This window comes from Folsomia candida, unplaced genomic scaffold (genome assembly GCF_002217175.1).
Source record: "Folsomia candida strain VU population unplaced genomic scaffold, ASM221717v1 Fcan01_Sc007, whole genome shotgun sequence".
Classification (NCBI taxonomy): Eukaryota; Metazoa; Arthropoda; class Collembola; order Entomobryomorpha; family Isotomidae; genus Folsomia; species Folsomia candida.
This window is the reverse complement of record NW_019091199.1, coordinates 1,779,397-1,798,921: the sequence shown is the minus strand read 5'-3', so window position 1 is coordinate 1,798,921 and position 19,525 is coordinate 1,779,397. Positions and strand designations below refer to the sequence as shown.

At 37.7% G+C, this 19,525-nt stretch overlaps 4 protein-coding genes and 2 long non-coding RNA genes across 7 annotated transcripts; 4 read left to right on the top strand and 2 right to left on the bottom strand.

Moving 5' to 3' along the window:
- Positions 1 to 464: 464 nt before the first annotated feature.
- Positions 465 to 2,402, top strand: LOC118436259. Its single transcript, XM_035853955.1, has 4 exons — positions 465 to 1,482; positions 1,561 to 1,632; positions 1,703 to 1,792; positions 1,855 to 2,402. Exons 1-4 carry the CDS (start codon positions 721 to 723, stop codon positions 1,954 to 1,956), a joined length of 1,026 nt encoding a protein of 341 aa, XP_035709848.1. The 5' UTR covers positions 465 to 720; the 3' UTR covers positions 1,957 to 2,402.
- On the bottom strand, positions 2,037 to 3,880 carry LOC110851904 (SUMO-conjugating enzyme UBC9-B). Of its 2 annotated transcripts, none has more exons than XM_022099836.2 (6): positions 3,643 to 3,880; positions 3,226 to 3,439; positions 3,049 to 3,132; positions 2,720 to 2,982; positions 2,545 to 2,609; positions 2,037 to 2,441 (listed from the first exon to the last, which is right to left on the bottom strand). In XM_022099836.2, the coding sequence occupies exons 2-6, from the start codon at positions 3,289 to 3,291 to the stop codon at positions 2,422 to 2,424; spliced, it is 498 nt and encodes a 165-aa protein (XP_021955528.1). In that variant the 5' UTR covers positions 3,292 to 3,439; positions 3,643 to 3,880; the 3' UTR covers positions 2,037 to 2,421. The 2 variants fall into 2 exon arrangements, with proteins under 2 accessions (XP_021955528.1, XP_021955527.1); XM_022099835.2 differs by having other exon boundaries at positions 3,721 to 3,880.
- A 315-nt stretch (positions 3,881 to 4,195) lies between these two features.
- On the top strand, positions 4,196 to 7,498 carry LOC110851831. The gene is made up of 9 exons (XM_022099743.2): positions 4,196 to 4,885; positions 4,963 to 5,129; positions 5,226 to 5,359; positions 5,453 to 5,698; positions 5,771 to 5,855; positions 5,927 to 6,084; positions 6,168 to 6,360; positions 6,442 to 6,676; positions 6,772 to 7,498. The coding sequence occupies exons 1-9, from the start codon at positions 4,571 to 4,573 to the stop codon at positions 7,063 to 7,065; spliced, it is 1,827 nt and encodes a 608-aa protein (XP_021955435.1). The 5' UTR covers positions 4,196 to 4,570; the 3' UTR covers positions 7,066 to 7,498.
- A 2,246-nt stretch (positions 7,499 to 9,744) lies between these two features.
- On the bottom strand, positions 9,745 to 12,430 carry LOC110852478. Its single transcript, XR_004835317.1, has 3 exons — positions 12,296 to 12,430; positions 10,165 to 10,322; positions 9,745 to 10,081 (listed from the first exon to the last, which is right to left on the bottom strand). It is a non-coding gene; the product is annotated as an uncharacterized LOC110852478 (long non-coding RNA).
- A 1,999-nt stretch (positions 12,431 to 14,429) lies between these two features.
- Positions 14,430 to 16,099, top strand: LOC118436261. The gene is made up of 2 exons (XR_004835318.1): positions 14,430 to 14,538; positions 14,603 to 16,099. It is a non-coding gene; the product is annotated as an uncharacterized LOC118436261 (long non-coding RNA).
- A 138-nt stretch (positions 16,100 to 16,237) lies between these two features.
- LOC118436260 (doublesex and mab-3 related transcription factor 1-like) lies at positions 16,238 to 19,379 on the top strand. The gene is made up of 3 exons (XM_035853956.1): positions 16,238 to 17,736; positions 17,906 to 18,130; positions 18,256 to 19,379. The coding sequence occupies exons 1-3, from the start codon at positions 17,596 to 17,598 to the stop codon at positions 18,433 to 18,435; spliced, it is 546 nt and encodes a 181-aa protein (XP_035709849.1). The 5' UTR covers positions 16,238 to 17,595; the 3' UTR covers positions 18,436 to 19,379.
- The last annotated feature ends 146 nt before the right edge of the window (positions 19,380 to 19,525 follow it).

The window sequence follows — 19,525 nt, the reverse complement described above, 5'->3', positions numbered from 1 at the left end:
TGATAAAAAACAAAGTGGTAAAAATAATAAGAAGCACGCGTAACTCAACCTCGACGCCAAGCTGACACCTTTCAACATTTTAGTCCACTTAGAAATAATAGGTATGCATAAACGTAGTAAATACACACACATGTTATGTATTTATACGAATGCAAAGTTAGAACGAATCGAACATTTGACGAGAACATTCCCAGCCATGTTGACCAATATGGGTGTGTCGGGATGAATAAATAACGATTTTCAATGAGGACTAATTAGCAGAATGGGAACTTATGATTAATTGACTAAAGTGTGTCCATAAAGTCAATCGGGACAATCCTTCATTCAGCCAACAACCAAAGAACAAGTGAGAAACCCTTGTACACACTGACTGGGTCTTCTGCTTGCATTGCATTCTACAAAATGGAAAACGGTGAAATAATTTCCAAACCAAAAGAATTGTGGATTTTTTCGAAAGTCTGCACTCCTGCAATTTCAGATTCATCAAAGACAGTTGGTATATTTCTGTCACAATGTTTACGATATTGTATCAGAATTCTCAAGTTCTTTGGCTATTTTCCGTTTTCATTTGACCCTAATAATGGGTTCCTCAGATTCAGATTTCTAAGTGCTGAGTTTTTCTATTCAATTTCCATACTTATCATTTACTCCACTGGATTCTTGCACTTGTTTATCTTGGGACCAGCCTTTGATGAAATCTTTAAAAAGGCGAAAATTGCTATGAATGGGGTCGATTTTATCATATTTTTTTCAGAAGCATACATCTCATACTTTGTGTTCATAGTTCTGCTGATAGAACCACTGTTCACAAGTAATAATCTTATTAAATTTTGGAACAAGTTGCAGGACATGTTTAGAGAATTAGGCGACCCAAGATGTGCTATTAAACTTAAGAGAGAGACTTTCAAACTATTACTTTTGTATGTCTTCGGGATGACATGCTTTGTGATTATCATGAGTGCCAACTCAAATGCTGATTTAGAACAGGTGTCACTCTCTGACATGGCATTCATGGGTGTTTGGTCAATTTTTGGAATTTCTTACGTGTTTATCTTTGTTTACTGCACTCTCATCCTTAGTGCAATCATAATTTTATTTGAACAAGTTGAGAAAATGATGAAGGCAAATTTTCTTCTCTGGACAAGCTATCGAGGTGGTGGGGGGAGCAATAAGCCTATCTCGGTAACAGATTCTTCTACAGACCCAGAAGTTCAATTGTATTATGCTCAAGAAAAATTTGAGGAGACGGTTCAGTTATTTAACGAGTTTCAAAATAGTTTTGGATTCAAACTCTTAATTTGTGTCACAAAAGTCTGCTTTTCAACCTTCCTCACGTTTCGACTTTTGATTTTAGTCATGAAAGTGAAAGTTGGCGGGGAAAGTAGTTCACTCTTTCAAGTCACTGTTCTTCATACGAGTCACCTGTGGGGACTCCTCTTCCTCCTCTCCCTCTGCAACAACGCCAAGAACATGGCCAGCAAAGTAATGGTTTTACCGGATTTTTTAATTAATGATGTAAGGTTTATCATGACGCATTATAGATATTTATGATGTGTCCAGGCAAATGCATGTCTCGAATCTGTGAAGCCGTACAAAATTATCCGAACATGCCCACATCGTATGATTCTAGTGGTAATTACTTATATTAGTACTTAATATTATGTATCAATAAGTGAAAATAAGTGTAAAGTGACTTGTGCAGGTACATGTGTTTTTGACTCAAATGCGAACAAAATCGTTTTCACTTACGGCTGCAGGACTGATTAATATTGATGGAAGGCTATTCATCTCGGTAAATATGATATATGCATAAACTTGCCAAGTTTTAACTAAAGTTTTGCCAAACTTTGTCAGATGGCCGCGGTCATTATCAGCTATTCAGTTGTTTTGGAAAACTTCTCCCCAGAACAAAAAATAACCTACCTACAGTTCAACGAAACACTTTCTTCCCCATAACCAATTCGGTTTCTTTTTAAAACATAAAATAAGTAATACAGCAACACAAGTTATTTATATTTTTAAATATAATTCAGGTCAGATCAATTTAATGGTTTAGAAAATAATTCCAATGCTTAGACATAAGTAGGTAAATACATAAACAGGTAATTAATAATTATGGAGTTGTAAGCATAATAATAATTTCGAAACTAGAATTTTTATCTGCCATTACCATCTCCGTCTGTCGGGGATGGAAAAATAAACTTAGAGAATTAAAGTAACAATCCTCCTTTCGGTTTATAGTTTTCAAACTTGGTAATTCATTATTATAAAATAATCCTATAGTTTACAGTTACGCAGTACACGAGATATAACTTAAAAACCTTGGGACACATTGTGTATTATTATACTTCTTGGTGGAGTTTGTTGAAAAATTAGATCAAACCGATGAATAAAATGCCGATTTCGAACGGGTGGATGTATTTAAGCCTCCACACTCACCCCTGAAACAAAAAGTATTTTTATAGTTTCTAAAATTAACTGGAATCCTAGTCAAGTCGCGTTAATGTAGAATGCCTAATTATTAAAGTATACAGATTCACTTACCATCTGCTGGTGTCATTACTCGAGCTTGTGCTCGGACACGCTTCTCGTATTCCAGACGATTTTGACTGTAAATCAAGCAATACATAATATTATGGATTTACATACATGCATACAACTACATATCTATATAGATTAATTGTTCACACATGAGCAACTCTGTAAATTTTGTACATACCAATAAATAGTATAAGCTTCGGCTTGGGCTGGATCCTTAATGTTCGGCTCATTCAAGAGATCTTGTATGCCAAGCAAGATCTGCTTGATGGTAATTGCTGGCCGCCAGTCTTTTTCTTCGTCCAAAAGTGATAAACACACAGTTCCAGATGGGTAGACGTTTGGGTGGAATAGGGGAGGCTCGAATTTACATTTTGGAGGGCTAGCAGGGTAATCATCTTTAAAAATCATTCTTAGCTTGTACAGTCCTCCATCCCAAGGGGTCTAAAGAATAACATGATTAGTTAACTATGACATGTTTTAAACTTAAAAAAATAGTGATGCATTTACCCCCTTCTTTCCGGGAATAGCGCATTCCCAGTTCATGAGGTTCATGGTACCGTCCTCTTTCTTAGTAGGCCTTGCCACGAATCCCTGCAAAGCATAGTAAAAGTCGTAACTTGTTATTGCTCTACTTATATTGTTATTGTCTTGTATTGTGTACAATCTATAGATAATTCTACTTACAAATGGATGGTCCTTTCGCCACGTCTTGCGCTCTTCCGACAAACGGGCGACGGCAATTCCACTCATTGTTCTCACAATAAATGATCTCTATAATTGATAATCCTGATCAGAGTGAGTTCAGTGGAGAGAGATGAAGATGATGGATGAAATTAATCCTTCAACAAGTAAAAACTCGTTCCGCAGTTTCAGCTTTCACTCACAACGAATTCCTCGCCTGAAAGTAAAATTACAATTAAAGTGACAATATCTATTATCCGTCATACAAACTTTTAATTTCATTAAGTTAATAATTTAATTAAAGGTTAAACAATTGAAGTAAACAACCAAGAATGAGTAACGAATGCAATCGAAATATATATTCCACAAATTCCACTTCATAATTAGTTTAACTTCCTTGAACAGTGATTACATACTTACCGTGCACATAATACTGGACTATTGTCAAGTTGGTTAGTTAAGTTCTTGATAAAATAAACGAATTTTTAATTTGCTCACCTAGCTTTAATGACGCAAAGAAGTGTAGAAATCAGAGAGAGAGAGAGACGTTGGAGCGTCAAACATGTGTGAATGATTTCAAGCGGGCCGACTTTCTCCGTATCTCTCAATGCTAGTCGCAACTCTCCCCAGGGGGCGCTCTCATCCTGAACCCATACACACGGGCAGGATAGGCACCCAATTTGCATAATTTACGGGTGTAATTTATTAGTAATTCGTGGTAAATTGACTAGAAAAGCAGCAGCCTCACCTGTCTCGTCGCCCTGAAAAAGCCGGTTCGCAAAAAAATGGCAAATGCATATCATCGTTAGTTCATCCCCTTTTCAGTCTTCAACAAGTGAGACGATAAGTATCTGAAATGCAAGTATGCAAGAAAAAGGTTACAATACATAGTGATAAAGATGCATATTGTAGCTAATTAGCATATTGATGCATAGTTGCAAATTCCGAAGTACATCCATAAGTCACTCCAATTAGCTTGTGTGTATACATATTTCCAAGTCATGCAGAGAGGCACGATGAGATATTTGCTAATTCAGTAAGTTTAATTATTACAGTGTGGACGGATGTGGGATCAACCACTTTTAACCCATAAGCACTCTCAATTTGATAACCAGTTAATTAATTGCTCTCCCACAGACAAAGTATCGACTAAACCACACAGTTATCTTTACTGCAGAGTTGCATGCATCCAGAAATTAGCATAAATATTTTACTAAATACATAGTTTGCTTACATATGTATAGCAAATAATCATTTAGTTACATTTTTCCAGATGCATGTATATGCATACTTTAGTCAATGATCTTTCTAATTCCAACTATTTAAAATCCTGAGATAATATCAAAAGATGTCTCATGGTCAAGACATGGGTCGACCTTTTCGTACTAGTGTACCGAGTGAAAAGAGGATTTTCTTTGTAGTTATCGTATCTTTGAGTATATTTAGTTGTCTGATTGCGGGACAGGAACTAGGACACGAAGGCTCATCGGCAATACTAAGTGACTCCATTGCGATATTGCCTAAAAACGAGCCGACTTTTAACGTCACTTTCGCCAACATCAATATTTGTGCTGATGGAGATAAATTGTCCTTGGTGTACTGCAATTGCACGGAGCAAGTTGCAAGCTGCGATTTCACCAAGTATCCTGGAGCATTGGAAAATGTACGGAACCAAAAATAAATACGCAAGTGTACATACATATGCAAGTACTAACTTTTTTTGCATTCCTTGACCTACAGAGAACAGAACTGGGTGTTTTTGTGGACGACATGAAGCACAGAGTGAAACGACTCTGCATTTGCGGTGGTCCGAGACATGTTCGCCTCAATGTAACTCGCAAAATGAAGAGCACGATGAACAACAACTTGGGATCACTTCATCGCGTCGACATTTACAACATTAGTGGGTATTTATTTACAACATTTACAACATATTTCTTGTGTAATGATGGGTTTTGAAATTAGTCGGAAAAGGCTGATAATGCTGTTTCTAAAAACCGCAGACCCCTTCTGATCACTGAAGCCTTCCAAGCACCTTTCGCCGGTGACTTTTACATCATGAACGTGAAGGAGCTCTACTCGTTGAGAACAGAAGAGTTCAACCGAGGAAGTGACATGAAGATTGAAAATGTTCAGGGTTCGCAAAATAAATTACGAATATTTCTCTAGAATATTATGTGGAATGAGCATAATACATGTCTTGGAGAGTTTAAAGTGATTTAATTATCAGATCTCGAGTGCTGCTCAGAAATCAAGGTGTCTCAGCTTCATTCCAAACCTACGTTTTACATGGACTCGGTCCGAATTGAGAGAATCTACACTCGGAGCATAAGTAGTTATCATGTATGGCGAACTATAATACTGAAACACTCGACGGTTAAGCGGCTTTATCAGAGAGGGATCGCCCTCGAGTCAACGACGGAACACGTGAACGTGAGCATTACCCACTGCAAGTTTGACAATGTTTCCAACCAAGGTACACGTTAATGTCGATGACAAATAGCATGGTGAGTTCTATTTCTTAAATTTTTCGGGTATCGGTATGTAGGGATTGTTTTGGAAGATTTTCATAACGCATTCATCTCGAAAAATTATTTTGGACCATTTACAAATTCTGCTGCCATTGAGGCTACGTAAGATACAGTAAATAGTGCAAATTCAATATTCTGACAGATAAAATAATAAAAATGTTATTGTTATTAAGGTCCAAATTTGAAAATTCCTCTCTGATAGTTTTGGACAATTGGTTCAATAACGAGTTGGTGCTAAATATGACTGCTCATCGAGTACTCAACTGGTTCAATTTGTATAATCTCTGGGATTACTGGACGTTTGCATTTTATCCAGACCAACCTTATGCTGGTATTTAAAAAATAATCGGAAATAATTTAATTTACTCCAAAAAGGAGGCAACCTTTACAGCATAATATTTATCGCAATGTTAGATGCAATATATTCCATCGAATATAACACGGTCCAGCATTTAATGATGAATGAAAGTGACCCTATGTCATCGCTGAATTCAAGTATGCTAACTCATGACAAGGTCATATTCCACGAAAATGTGCTCGGGAGCTGCAACTGCTCCCTTGTGTATGGGACCTTTCTCCCAGAACGAATTTCAACCCATACCAGCCGGTGACACTGCCTTATGAACTAAATTACACATTCAATTTGTCACCTAGAAATCTAACAAATAATCTCACCCAACATTTTCAGTTGCGATTCGCTGCCATTTACTGAGACACCGGTTGAACCAAGTCAGAGTGAAAATTGTCTCGTGGATTTCAAGTCGGTAATGACCACTTGCACGGATCAATCCAAAGAGTTGAATCCAACTCAACTTTGTAAAAGTCATGGCATCAAAAAGCCCAGCTTTAGTCTGAACACCATGAAGAAGTTGGCCTTTCAAGCTACCGGGTTTAAAATCATTTCTCCATTCATTTCTGAAATGGTGGGCTGATTCAACTAATTATTCATTTTCTACCCGATTATCAATTAATACAATTACATAATGAATATAAGTATGTTCATAATTGACATTTGCAGTTGAAGGAACTGAAATTCAGATTCTTTATTCACAAAGTTTTTCACCACTCTGAGGAGGACGAAGAGAAACAATATTCTCAGCACGGCGATGATGATGATGACGATGACGCTTCTTTTGGGAACAAAGAAGACCATTCGGCGTCACATGCAGGATTAGTAACATTTTTTATATTATTATCAATCACAATTCTTATTGGTGGACTGTTCGTTTTGGTGAAACAACGAAAATTAAGGAGAATAATTACTCGCGACTCCAGGTGTGAGTCGTACGATGTTTTAACCACCTCAACCTGAGAGATTTCCAAGAGAGTTCTTTCACCGGTGCATAATTATAATATGTTCCATTGCATTAATAATAAATAAATACATGCAAATGAAATATATTGCACGTTAGTTGAATAGCCTTGCAAATTTCGACTCAAATATTGTCATAAATGTCAAAAGCACATATGCACATATGTATTCAAATATATCCATGAATTTTTATGCCGTAATAGATATTCTGCATTTGTACCATACGACAAAATATATCTTGGAATAGACTGTTTCTTTCGCGAGGATGCTTTTTGGACGTGGGAAAACAACTTTTGAACACTCATCCATGCCCACTCTCGTTCTGTTTTTCTCTCCTCTTGTTTACTCAAGTCGAATAATTATACTGGAGAATTAATTATAAATTATAACAAATGTTCCAAATAATTAATAAACTTCAACCTTCCTTCTTTAATTTATTATTTTGAACTGGTTCTTATTCTCTTCTGTAGTGATTGGGGAGTGAATTTTGTAAATTATTTTTGGTAAAATTGCATTATTACGGCCTAGCTCGGATTTATTTCAGTGGACTAGCTTGGATTTGGCTGATAATTCTCAGTTTCCCACACGATAGGAATATTTTGTAGTAAAATCAGATTTTCGGGGTAAGATGAGATTTCTAGTTTCCAGCACTCCTAGCTAGCTCTCCTAGGTACCACTACTAGCTAGCTCTCCCAGATAGCTCTCCTAGGTAGCACTACTAGCTAGCTCTCCTAGGTAGCACTACTAGCTAGCTCTCCTTTTTCAAAAGCCATTTTCATGAAAATCTAAGAGAAAAATTATTTTTATACAAAATTTCAAAAATTTTTAGAAATTTTATTTTTTGAAACCGCCGCGAAAAAAGGTATTTTTATGCATATGGGACCTTAGGGTATTCACACAAAAAATTTCAGTCAAATCCGAGCTAGGCCGCTGTACTGCAATTTTACCATAATTTCTATACCAAATTTCAAAAATTGACAACGTTTTTGTTTTTCGAGACCGCCGTGAAAAAATTGAAAACTTATTTCCGCTATTTTGATTAAATTATAACCCATAAAATGAATGATTTTCGTTCAGATCATTTGTTGTATTGTAATATGATGCACACTTTTCTGTGTGGACGTGCTCTGGTGCTAAGTGTGGAAAGGCCCGTGCACCGCACCAAGTTGAGGCAAGTTGAGCTATCTATCTAACAGAGCTACATTTCTTATCGTGTGCATTTGTACATCACTACATGATCACTACTCATAAAATGCCAGTGTAATCCCTGCGTGATCGAATGCAAATTGCCCCATACAGAAGACAAAGAAGGACGCGGAGTGAATTGCATGCATGAAAATGCTGCTCCCTACTGCATGAGTCTGAACTTCGCCTGCACGTGACTTTCACGTACGTACACTTGCCATCAAACTCAAATTAAATGCCTTTATATATAAACACAGTGTGCAAGTAAATTGAGTGAGTGAGCAGTATACATACGTCACTCATCAATAGTGGTTATCATGATAAGTGATCTTGATAAACACTATTAATTAATTATTTTAGTTTGAGAAACTCCACCCACAGCGAGTGGCATATCAATTCGAATGTATTTTTGACGCTGGATCCAACGCCGTCAATGATTTTAACCTCCGAGGCCCGCGTGACCTTCCCGTGACCGTGGGGGGTAAATATAGCTTATTCGTGATGTCGCATATCAATTCGAATGCATTTTTGACGCTGAATCCGAATCCGTCAATACATTGGCGTTAATTGTAGAAGTTAACGGGGTTTATGGAACTTAACGGGAGCGTGAAGCGTGGGAATTTAAATAGTTAGCTATGCAGTTACTCCCACGCGACGGGAATTTAAGTAATTAGCTATTCAACTACTCCCACAGGGGGAAATCAAATTGTAGTGTGACCAGATTAATTAAAATGCGTCGTGACTTGGGCAAACCCTCACTCTGATGTATGTATGTGGTATGACAAAGTCTCCACTGGGAATTATTTAAAGTATAGAATGACGGATTTTTCGCTTTGGGCACACCCCCACTGGAACCCTAGAACCCGGCCTTGGCCGGGCTATACGCTAGTTTGTATAATAAATGCTCCATTCCGTGTTAGGAAGGAACCAGGTGTTGTAAATGAGCGTTCGACGATGAGTGAAGAGCAATAAATTCAGAACCAAATGAAGAAATGCAACAATGAAACTGGTTAATTTCATGGTCTAACTAAGGTACTCGTAGCGTATGTTACAATATAATTTGATACAGATTTTCCTTGTCCAACATTTTTACAGTACGTGTGTTACATATGTACGTATACTTGTGCATGGCACGAATTCCAGGATGCAATTCGTATATTCGAATGCAGGAACATAATATTGTGTATTGAGAGTTGTTTTGCATAACACCTCTCACTCAGCATTTCAATGTTTCAAATTCAGTTTTTCCCATTTCCGGAATATATCGGCTTTTGGATTTTGCTGCATGTTGAAAGTTGGATCAGCTCTGGGGGCAGCAGCAAGCAGCCGAGCCTTTGCTGTGTTGCTTTGTGGTAATAAAATGAAACTGAGCGACCCGACCGACCGGCGAACCCATAAAATGTTTTAAAGGTTTCCTTTCGCAATGAGATAGGTTTCGGAAAGCGATTATTCGTCAACAGCCTATCAAATCGGGAAAAGCCCTTCATGACTTTCCTCGCAAATTCCTTCCCACTTTATTATTATTATTATAAGGCGTATGTACATATGTATCCGAGTTCCCTGTCGACTATATAAGCACACACACACACACACACATATCTCTTGTTGCCCCAACTATGTACCATTACCGAGTCCTACAATTCTGTACAATTTATAAGTTATACGTATGTACATCTCGCAGTACGTTGAGGCAGGGCGAAAGCAAATACATATGTATCCCGACGTTCCTGGTCGTCCATCGTGATGCATCGCCAAATTTCTGCTCTGGTTCTCAGATTGTTGTTTTTTGATGTTGATCGGATCCAGCGTAAGAGTCCATTATTGCACTCACCTTTATTTACAAGAGTAGCAACTAAACTGAGTGACTACCTTTTATCATCTCCAGTTTATGTCTCCTCTCTTTTTTCCACTTACCTCAGTCTTCCAGCTCTTTATTTTTACGGCGAATTCCTTCCTATTACTCGACACATTGAGTCACCGTCACTCCAAACAGTCTGCACCACCATTTCGGGCTTGCTTCCGCTTGTGACCTCTTTCTTTTCAGGTCCGAGCGTCTGAAGCAATTCACCTCCCTGTGGAAAGTCGACAAAGTTGTCAATTTTTTGTGTTGGGCAGATAAACTAGATGAGAAATCAAGTGCAAACTTATAAAAGTACAACTTATTTGGGAAGTCTTCAGTTTCGTGAAATTTACAAAAATAAATGACCTTCAAATACTTCAGGTTAAGTGTTCACCAAATACAAACTACACGGATGGCATAGAAAGATACCGGTCATGAAACATAATATTTAACTACGTTTTCACATTAATTAAAACATCAAATAATGAAATCAGGAGGATAAAGTGGCAAATTAGATGCACAAATACATTTGTATAGGTAGCAATGGGACGTGGATGAGGAAAATGAGCCGAAAATTATCCGACCTACTCTGGCTGGTGTGTGATACCTTGTTACATTGAAAGTTATATGTAAATAAAGGGATTGCATTTTGTCTTCCCAACTTCCGCCTTTTCTTGGTGTTAAATCTTGGTGCATTAATTAATTCGCAGCTTGGTTTTTAATAGCACCACAAAATAAATATGTAACAAGTAGGAGTTGGAGTTGGAGAGAAGGCCTCACAATGTTTCAGCTCAATTTCATGGCAGTGAGATTCCACGTGGAGATTGTGGTTACTGTGCAGATTTACTACTCAAGAAATGCAACCTGTTTGACTTTCATATCGTAGGTCATGGGAAGCTTGGGGTCTACACTCTGAAATACTGTTAATTAAATACCCTAGTAAAGTATGCTCTAATTGGCTACGGACCATATAAACCTGTCAACGTTTCTCCCAACTATGCACAACTTTAAATAGAGAATTGGTACATGTCAATGCACAGGTGTACATAGTATCAGGTAGGCAATTAAATACCACGCTGGACTCAATCGAGTATTGAGTATGGCCAGTAGCCGTGTGGTGGGGCCAAAGTGATCTTAAATACTAAAGATTTGACGCCAAACGGCAGAAAAATCAAAAAATTGCAACATTTGAACACAATTATTAATATTTTCCGCACTAAATGAGCCGTGTTGCTGATGCTATGCTATTAAGTTTGGGTTACAATTACATATTTTGATCAGGTGTGCTGATAAGTAGTATGGTGATAGAGATATTTGAACTTAAGAGTGTGTAATTACGGGGGTTGGGGGCTATTAAGTGAGAGTTATGTGTGTATCATGAGAGTCGGAGCGTGTACAGAACAGGATCACACCGCATGCCCCCACCATCTCATCTCTATCTACTCACTTACTCACTTACCGAGAAAAAGAAGAGTATATATTTGCTTTGAAATTCATTAAAAAGTAAGAAATTACACTTCTCAGGCAAAATTCAACCTTGAGATGAAACTGATTGTGAAAACTGAATTTGTCGAGGCATGAAAATATGCAATCGTTTCTAACCAAATGGAAATATTACATAGTCAGATTCGAATTTTATCCACTAGTTTGACAATCGCCAACCGGTTTGACAGACAAAAAGTAAAATCTATAATTATGCTGTACTGTTCCGATGTGTTTTAATTATTGCACATCCTAAATCACCATCACCATATCGGCGGTTGAGCCATGCATTTTTACGTAAAAGTGCATACCATTATGCATGTGTGCAAAGCGACCTAACTTGTATCAGTCATCACAATGTTGGCTATTTCTACATAAGGGAAATTTGCAGTGGAGAGGAGTTGACAACTTAATCAAACTGCATATTCCTGCTGGTAATGCAGTCTCATTATTATTTAAGATTGGAGGTTTAGATAAGTAATTTGAGTTGCCAACAGGATTTGGTGTGATATGGTTGTGGATTTGAGGGTTGTTTCTAGTTGGAGATTATTTTATGAGGAGAAGAAAAGGTTCATGGTTCGCGTGCGAACTATGTATCGCCAGTTTAGCTGCATCTGTTGCAACGGGTCATGCAAGTGCAAACAGGCGGTTTTCGCATTAGTGATGGATGAGAAAAAATTAGAACCCACAATTCCTTTAATCAATCTTGAATTAAAACCTGACCTTCCTTCCATCACGTTCCACGAGGTTCACTTGGTAGCTCATCTAATGGTACATAATAATAAAGTGATAAACTCCATTTAATGTTTTCCAGAGGTTGACCTAACGCTTGTTCCAACTGCAACCTCGCTGTCCGCTGATATCATCTTTTACTTGAGTCAATATTACATATCATTATTTGCTCTGCGCTTCTCCATTTCACTTTTGGGTGCATCAGCTCAAACTGCATTTCGTAGATAGGCTCTCGAGTTTTACGATTTTATATGTTTTATTTTCCCATGTTTCGATAATTTTTGGTTGAACACCTTTATCCGACATCATTAAATTCCCTTATCGACGTGCAGACAGAAAATACCACTACCCACCAAGATGCATTTTTAGCTCTTACTTTTTATTATCACTTCATTTTGTTAAAATTAAGGCTAACCCATGTTCATCATTATTTCCTTTAATATGGAAACCTCACAAGGCTGATGATCTACATGTGTACATCTCCCACTACATCTTGGGCCAAGTAGTGTGATATAATCACCTGCAACACTAACACAGCGCGAGCTTATTACGTGCTTGGCTTTGTTTCTTTCATCCTCGCAGCACGTTATCAGATCAGTGGATCAATTTCAGCCATGACCACGACCAATTCGAGTTCACTTCTCCAGTTCAGGTGAGTCCACTAATTGCTTGCAACTTTTAACTGCATCGTCCTCCTCTCTCTCACTCTCTCTCGAATGCCAAAAAATGCTACAAGCTTCTAAAGCTCGGTTAAAAGGTTCATTTCCATATGTTGTATGTACATTGCATAAGTACAGGATTCTGCCAAACTGGTTCTCTGCTTCTCCTCCTGCTGTCCACCATGTGTACGTATGCATGCACTCGAGATAACCTGCTTGGAGCTGGTCTATGTACAATGATGTTCTGTTTAACTTAATAATAATAGCATTTAACAGTGTGAGAAAATCTGTAGGTTTGCGTGCACCCTGTTTTATCTGCATGGTCAATGATCACATAAAGATTTATATAGTAATACCAAGCCATAACCAAATCGACTTTATTATATTTTATGATTCGGATGTCGGATATTCATGCAGCAGGCACTGGTTCAGCTTTCTTGCCATTTTTATGAAGCATAAATCTTAATCTGTGCATGTACGTTGGATGTAATAGGAATGCACTGCAACTTATTAGCCAGCAACACAACACAGCACAGCTCCTTGCATCAAGAGCACCACGTCCAAGCCTCATGAGCTCAGAGAGAGGATGAACCTGATGGCACATTTTATTCGACTCCATTGTGGACAAAGTTCACGAAGAACAAGAACAAGAACTATTAGGATTGTTGGCCGTCGTCACATGTGGACTTGAGTCGGTCGGTGTTGGGGTAGCTCAGGTACTGGTTGGCAATAGCTCAATGAATATTCTCAATAAGGAATCTCCGTGGGTGAAATTGTGGAGTGATGAGGAATATGGAACATTGTATCGCTTTTTCCTTATTCAGGTCTATTAAAATAAACGAGTTTGGGATGATTTTTCCGTCTGATGATGTTTATAGCACTGTAATACGGCTCACTTTTGTTTATTGCTATTCTAATGGACTGCATATTACAGTACATTAAGCTACCAAAGCACAATGTTGGGGATCCTCTTCCCTTGACCATAATGTTCCAAATGATCCAACCACAAATTGTGGAAAAATTTTGGAAGCATAAAATATAAGAATAAGAATAAAAGTTTTGTATAATTACATAATTTGTTAGTGTGCTAAACTTTCGTGCTTGGCCAGTGAAAAGAGAGCAAGTCTTAAGTTATGTAACCTGCTGTTGGTGCACATATGCACATATGTATGTAGATACATATTTATGGTCGAGAACTAAAAATGAACAATGTATAAGGAAAAGTCGGCTGTTTTACTCATTAATTTAATTGCTGCTCTGGACAAGTTGCAAATTGAAAATTCGCCAAACAGGCTGAACACAAAAAATGAATGAACAATCTAAACTACAATAAAGTAAAGTTAAATAATTTGCAATTGAAATATTAATTGAGGAAAAAAATGCTTATAAATCTGCCCAGATCTTTTTACATTGTACGAAACTCGCCATTGGATGATTCATATATTTATAGCACAAATGCAAGTGGTAACTCTGAACGTTTCCTCCGTTTTTTTTTCTTTAGGAAAAGTTCTCTCATGGAATGCATGAAGAAGTAGACTGTACATAAAGTTGCATTATTATACAAATTACACGGTCGTAAGCACACATTATTTCAAGATATTTTTTAAAGTGTTCTCCATAACATTTATTACTGTACTAGATTTCTTTGATAAGAATGGCTACAGTTCCAACAAAACATGAAGGACGAATAAAAGGTGTTGTTGGGCGAGGTGAGCACCTCGAGTTACATTTGTAAACTAATCCTAACTTAGGATTCCTAAGTAGTTAAATGACCGATACATGAGTTGCATGTTGCATCAGTGGCGAAATATATCGAATAATTAATCATTTGGAATTTGATACCTTGTTTTCCAAGAAATAAAATCTAGACTAATATTTTTTCATGTGAACTAATAAACAAAATTGTACATACACATCTCTCTAAAAAATTATATATTCTATATAGTTGCACTTTCACATTATACGCATTATCTCATTTTGGCTGCTTACTCTCTAAATCAATAATCCATCCAGTCCTCGATGATCCTTCCTCAATAACGTATTTGCAGAGGGTAAATATACGAAAAACCTCATCAGTTACCAGAAAATTACGAAGTCCAAACAACAAAGTACAACATTATGTAATGAGACAAAGAAAGAAAAAAAACTCAAACAAAGGAGCTCGTACATACAGATATCTTTTACACTTTTGCACAAATTATTTCTGTATAATGCTGTATTTTCCATTAAGTCTACAAAGTATGTTGTAATGTTGTACACATTGTTTCCACCAATAAATTACAAGTTTCTTTGACTCGTCCTTCCACAAGGCCTGTTACTTGTATCAATACGGCCACTAATTAATCGCATTGGTTGGATGGTGGTCTTGTACTTGCTGTACGTCCAAATAGTGCAGCATCAGAAAGTGGTTTCACCACTTATTCCGTCACACCCTCCTTATTCGCTCGCCTGCTATTCCAGTCCAGCAACCGACTAAATGATTCTGCTGCTTGGTGCCAGCAGTGCAGTCCAATGAGTGCACTAACTAATAACGTTGCTAAAGAGGCCTCAAATGCATGTGAGTGAGGTGCATCATGTGCGAAATCAAAGCATGCTATACGTAATGTACACATGGTCAGCTAGCCCCATATGCAGGCAGGCAGGAGAGGAGAGGTTCCAATGCATCATGCCATCCATCCATCCATCCATCCACATACATAATATGCAGCAGTTAAGGTTTGCAAACTTTGCCAAGGAGGCCAACACAACGGTTTCTACGAATATTCGCACGTTCGAAGTCTCTTCAGCAACATCTCTCCTGGGTTTCTCACTCACCCTCCGTCCCAGATTCCTCGCTCGCCTCCTCCGTCTTACGTAACTGCTGCCTGCGAGGGGATGATGAGAATAATGGCTCTTCTCCCACAAGAAGAAGCTGCCAGAAGAGAAAAGTGATACTTTTACCCCAACTACGCCACGGACGATAAATATTGCATACAACAAAGTGCTACGGTTTGTGCACCAACAACAACTCGCTCAAATTCATGAACATTCCTTGGGGCGAGATTGAGATTGGATGCGTTGGAGAAAGTGAGCTCTCGTATTTATTATGCAAACTCTAGTTCGCCTTCCTATCATGGTTGCAAGTTAAAGAAAAAAAGAAGGATTTATGCAAACGTAATGCTTCTTGGCAATATTCTAACTTCAATGATTTGACATTTTTAAAAAAGTACGAGGAAACCAGAAGAAGATTTCTTATCAGAAGAGACCTTTATGTTTGCCGGGGTAAGTCATTTTATTTGGTAATTTATCGAGCAAATAAATGAATTCACTGTCCTAGTTTTGTGGAGATTTAAAATATATGAGTAACATGTATTAATCAATAATGGATAAATACGATTATTTAGTAATAGTGGTTCGTTAAATAAGATATGCAACTATTTTCATTTGTAGGGATTGATTTCTATGTCATTTAGTATTCGAAATTCGACAGAGAGCTCAGAGTTGGTGGAGACAGCTCTAATTAAGCAATTCCGATTGAGAAAATGAATTTATAAAATTTTGTATGCAGTCATTTTATCCAACCTTCAACCTGTCATTAAAATTTATTAACACTGGTGCGTTATTACGATATCCGGTTGTACTTTGTTTCATATTTCGTGAGAACAAAATGAGTCTTTTAAACTTACTTCTTCTGAAATGTTGACAATGAGTTTACAGTGAATATAGAATTATCGTGTCCACGCGAATCATTAATCTTTATGTGCACAGTTTCGCAGAGGAGAACGTCTTATCAAAATTCAAGATGATGATATGTATAGTTTCCCTATATGTAGATTTAGAGTATATAAATATCATATCATTCCCTTTAATTAATTTTTAGTCAGTTCATAATAAATACGATGGAACTTTTTGAATAAAATATCATAAGCGTTTAGGATACACACAGCACGATCAAATATGACAAAGTTTGTGACATAAATGATCTCTTTGTCCTCACCCTACGTACATATATTCGCTGGTGGTTTGGTTATAACTCAACTCCACTTGCATACGCTTCTCGTTAATTAGCTTGGTTTATTCGCCTCCAATGCATGTCACTGGAGGAGTCAATGAATGAATGAATGAAACATATTTATTTTGTGTCATATTTTATATCAAACGCGTCTTCTTGATCAACTGTAATTTGGCAATTCCTTACGATAGCATCCGTTCTTGTTAATATTATAATATTATAAAATGGTGGCGCTTGAATTAAAATAAACCGAGTTGATAGTTAGTGAAACAACTTGATCTGCAGTGGCATCGCGAATAAAAAAATACTGGATCAAAGTTCTTGCGATTTTTAACAGAAATTTCACATATCCTGCTATTAATTACATAGTGATTTATCTAGTCAACTGGATTTACTCTTTATCGAAAGCGAATTATTCGGTCATCATCCATCTCTGCCTATTTTTTTAAAGGAGCCAGTAATTCATGGATATCATGTGTGCGATTAAAGTGTAAAATTGTGCTGGTTGAACTATTGGAGATTTATAGAGGCTGATTGATACATTGAAAAGTGCTGCTAAAAGTGATGCTCTAACTAAACGGACGAAACTATATGAACATAAATATTTGCAATGCAGATCTCTGGCTCGAGATTGACTTAAAATGGGGAAGATGGACATGGAGTCCTCCGAGAGGTCGGAAGGGTCGATCATGGAACCGCAAAGCATAACGGATTACAGCATGAGATCGCGACAAGCGGAGATACAGTCGTACAGAAATTCTTCAGTATCACCAGACCCCGAGGTATAAGATCACGCACACGCCTCAACTATGCATTCTGTTCTATTGCCTACTTTACACCGGGGTGATCCGTACAAATTGTTTAATACTGAATGCTTTCTTTTCCTACATACAATGATTGTACATGAATGACAATGATGCTAAAATGGAAATTTGTCCAATTCCAAATCAGGGTTCCAGATCTCGATCTCCGCACCCGATGCGAGGAAAGCATAGCAGTTCCGAGTCGAACGGGGTGTTTCACTTTGGGGATGAAATGAAACAAACTCACGAAACAGCATCCCTGCCATCCAACCGAAAAAGACCGCTGAGCAGCAGCAGCGGAGGATCCAGCTTTCACCATCACTCGCACAGGAAGGAAATGTCCGGCTCAGGCGGTGGCTCGATCTCTGAAATGGTCCGTGTCAAAGAAATACCTACATCTATTTTAGCCAATTGACTATGAATGTTTATTAATGTTCCACTGGAAAATTAATTTTACTCGGCTTCAACGATGAATAATCATCATGTTTCCATTTTCAGGTATCTCGACTCCCAAAATGTGCTCGATGTCGAAATCATGGCTTCATCGTTCCTGTAAAAGCACACAAGCGCTACTGCGACTTCCGAGATTGTGTCTGTCCCAAATGTCTAATTGTGAAAGAGCGTCAGTGTGTGATGGCAGTCCAGGTAAGACTCGTTTTTGTGATTTTACATATGTAGCACTTGGTATTTTCAGTCGTCAGAGTTCATTTATTTATTTATCATCTTTATACAAAGTTGCCGAACTTTGAACCCTCGCCACCACCACAGAAATACATAATAGATTGTCATATGTGCATATCAGAAACTGCAGTGCAAGTACATACATATATGCCCAATAATGGGTGCTGGATTAATAGAGTCAAATGGCACGAGCGAATCCACGCGAACATTTACATGCATACAAAGATAGGCCCACCTCAAGCACATTGTATCAATTTGTGGCTCAAGTGGGATGCAAAAGGTTGGCAGGTGATTAATATTTTGAGATAAGCAACTTATCATGGATGCACAATGTTCACTCTTGAAATGACAAATGATATGATGATGTTCATGTGTGTGCAGATATCTGAAACAATCAAGTGCACTTTGCCACCAAACACCAAACTGTTTGGTCCGCACATATGAAAAGCTTCAATGAAATGGGGTAGCGCGTGGATTAACATCACCATAATTCTCCATAACATTAGGGAAAACTTTGTCGAAATTATTTTGTATTTTATTGAAAGCTATGTAAGCTGAATTGGCCCGTCACTCTAGAATTTACCTTATCTTTTTCCACATTGAGATGTTATTTATACAAATACAAGAGGCAATTTAGTCAGTTTGTATGTTTATGCCTCTCTACCGCAAATACTCGCAGTTTTAATATGAAATCAAGCTGCAGGGAGGATAAAGCAGGATAGCGACGTGCTATATGTACAGCATAATATTATATGCACAACTTTCATGGGATGTAAATAGTACGTAGTAAGTAGTGATCTCATTGCAGTTTATTTTTCGTTAAATGTGGAACACAAAGTGGAGCAAGTGGAAATTGCATAGCATATTTGCAGCTTCTGTACTTCAGATGTAAGGCGATGTTCATCAATGTTAAGCTGCTGTAAGACGGAGTTGTTACAACTTGAGCGCAGCTTGGGTTGCTTCGCATTTCCTGATCATCGTTGACGAGGCCTATCTGTCAACAAAGCAGAATATAAATACAAGAAATCACTGTGCAATGCAGGACAAATATTAAGTCGTGTTCTTGTGAGCAATAATAATCCTCGCA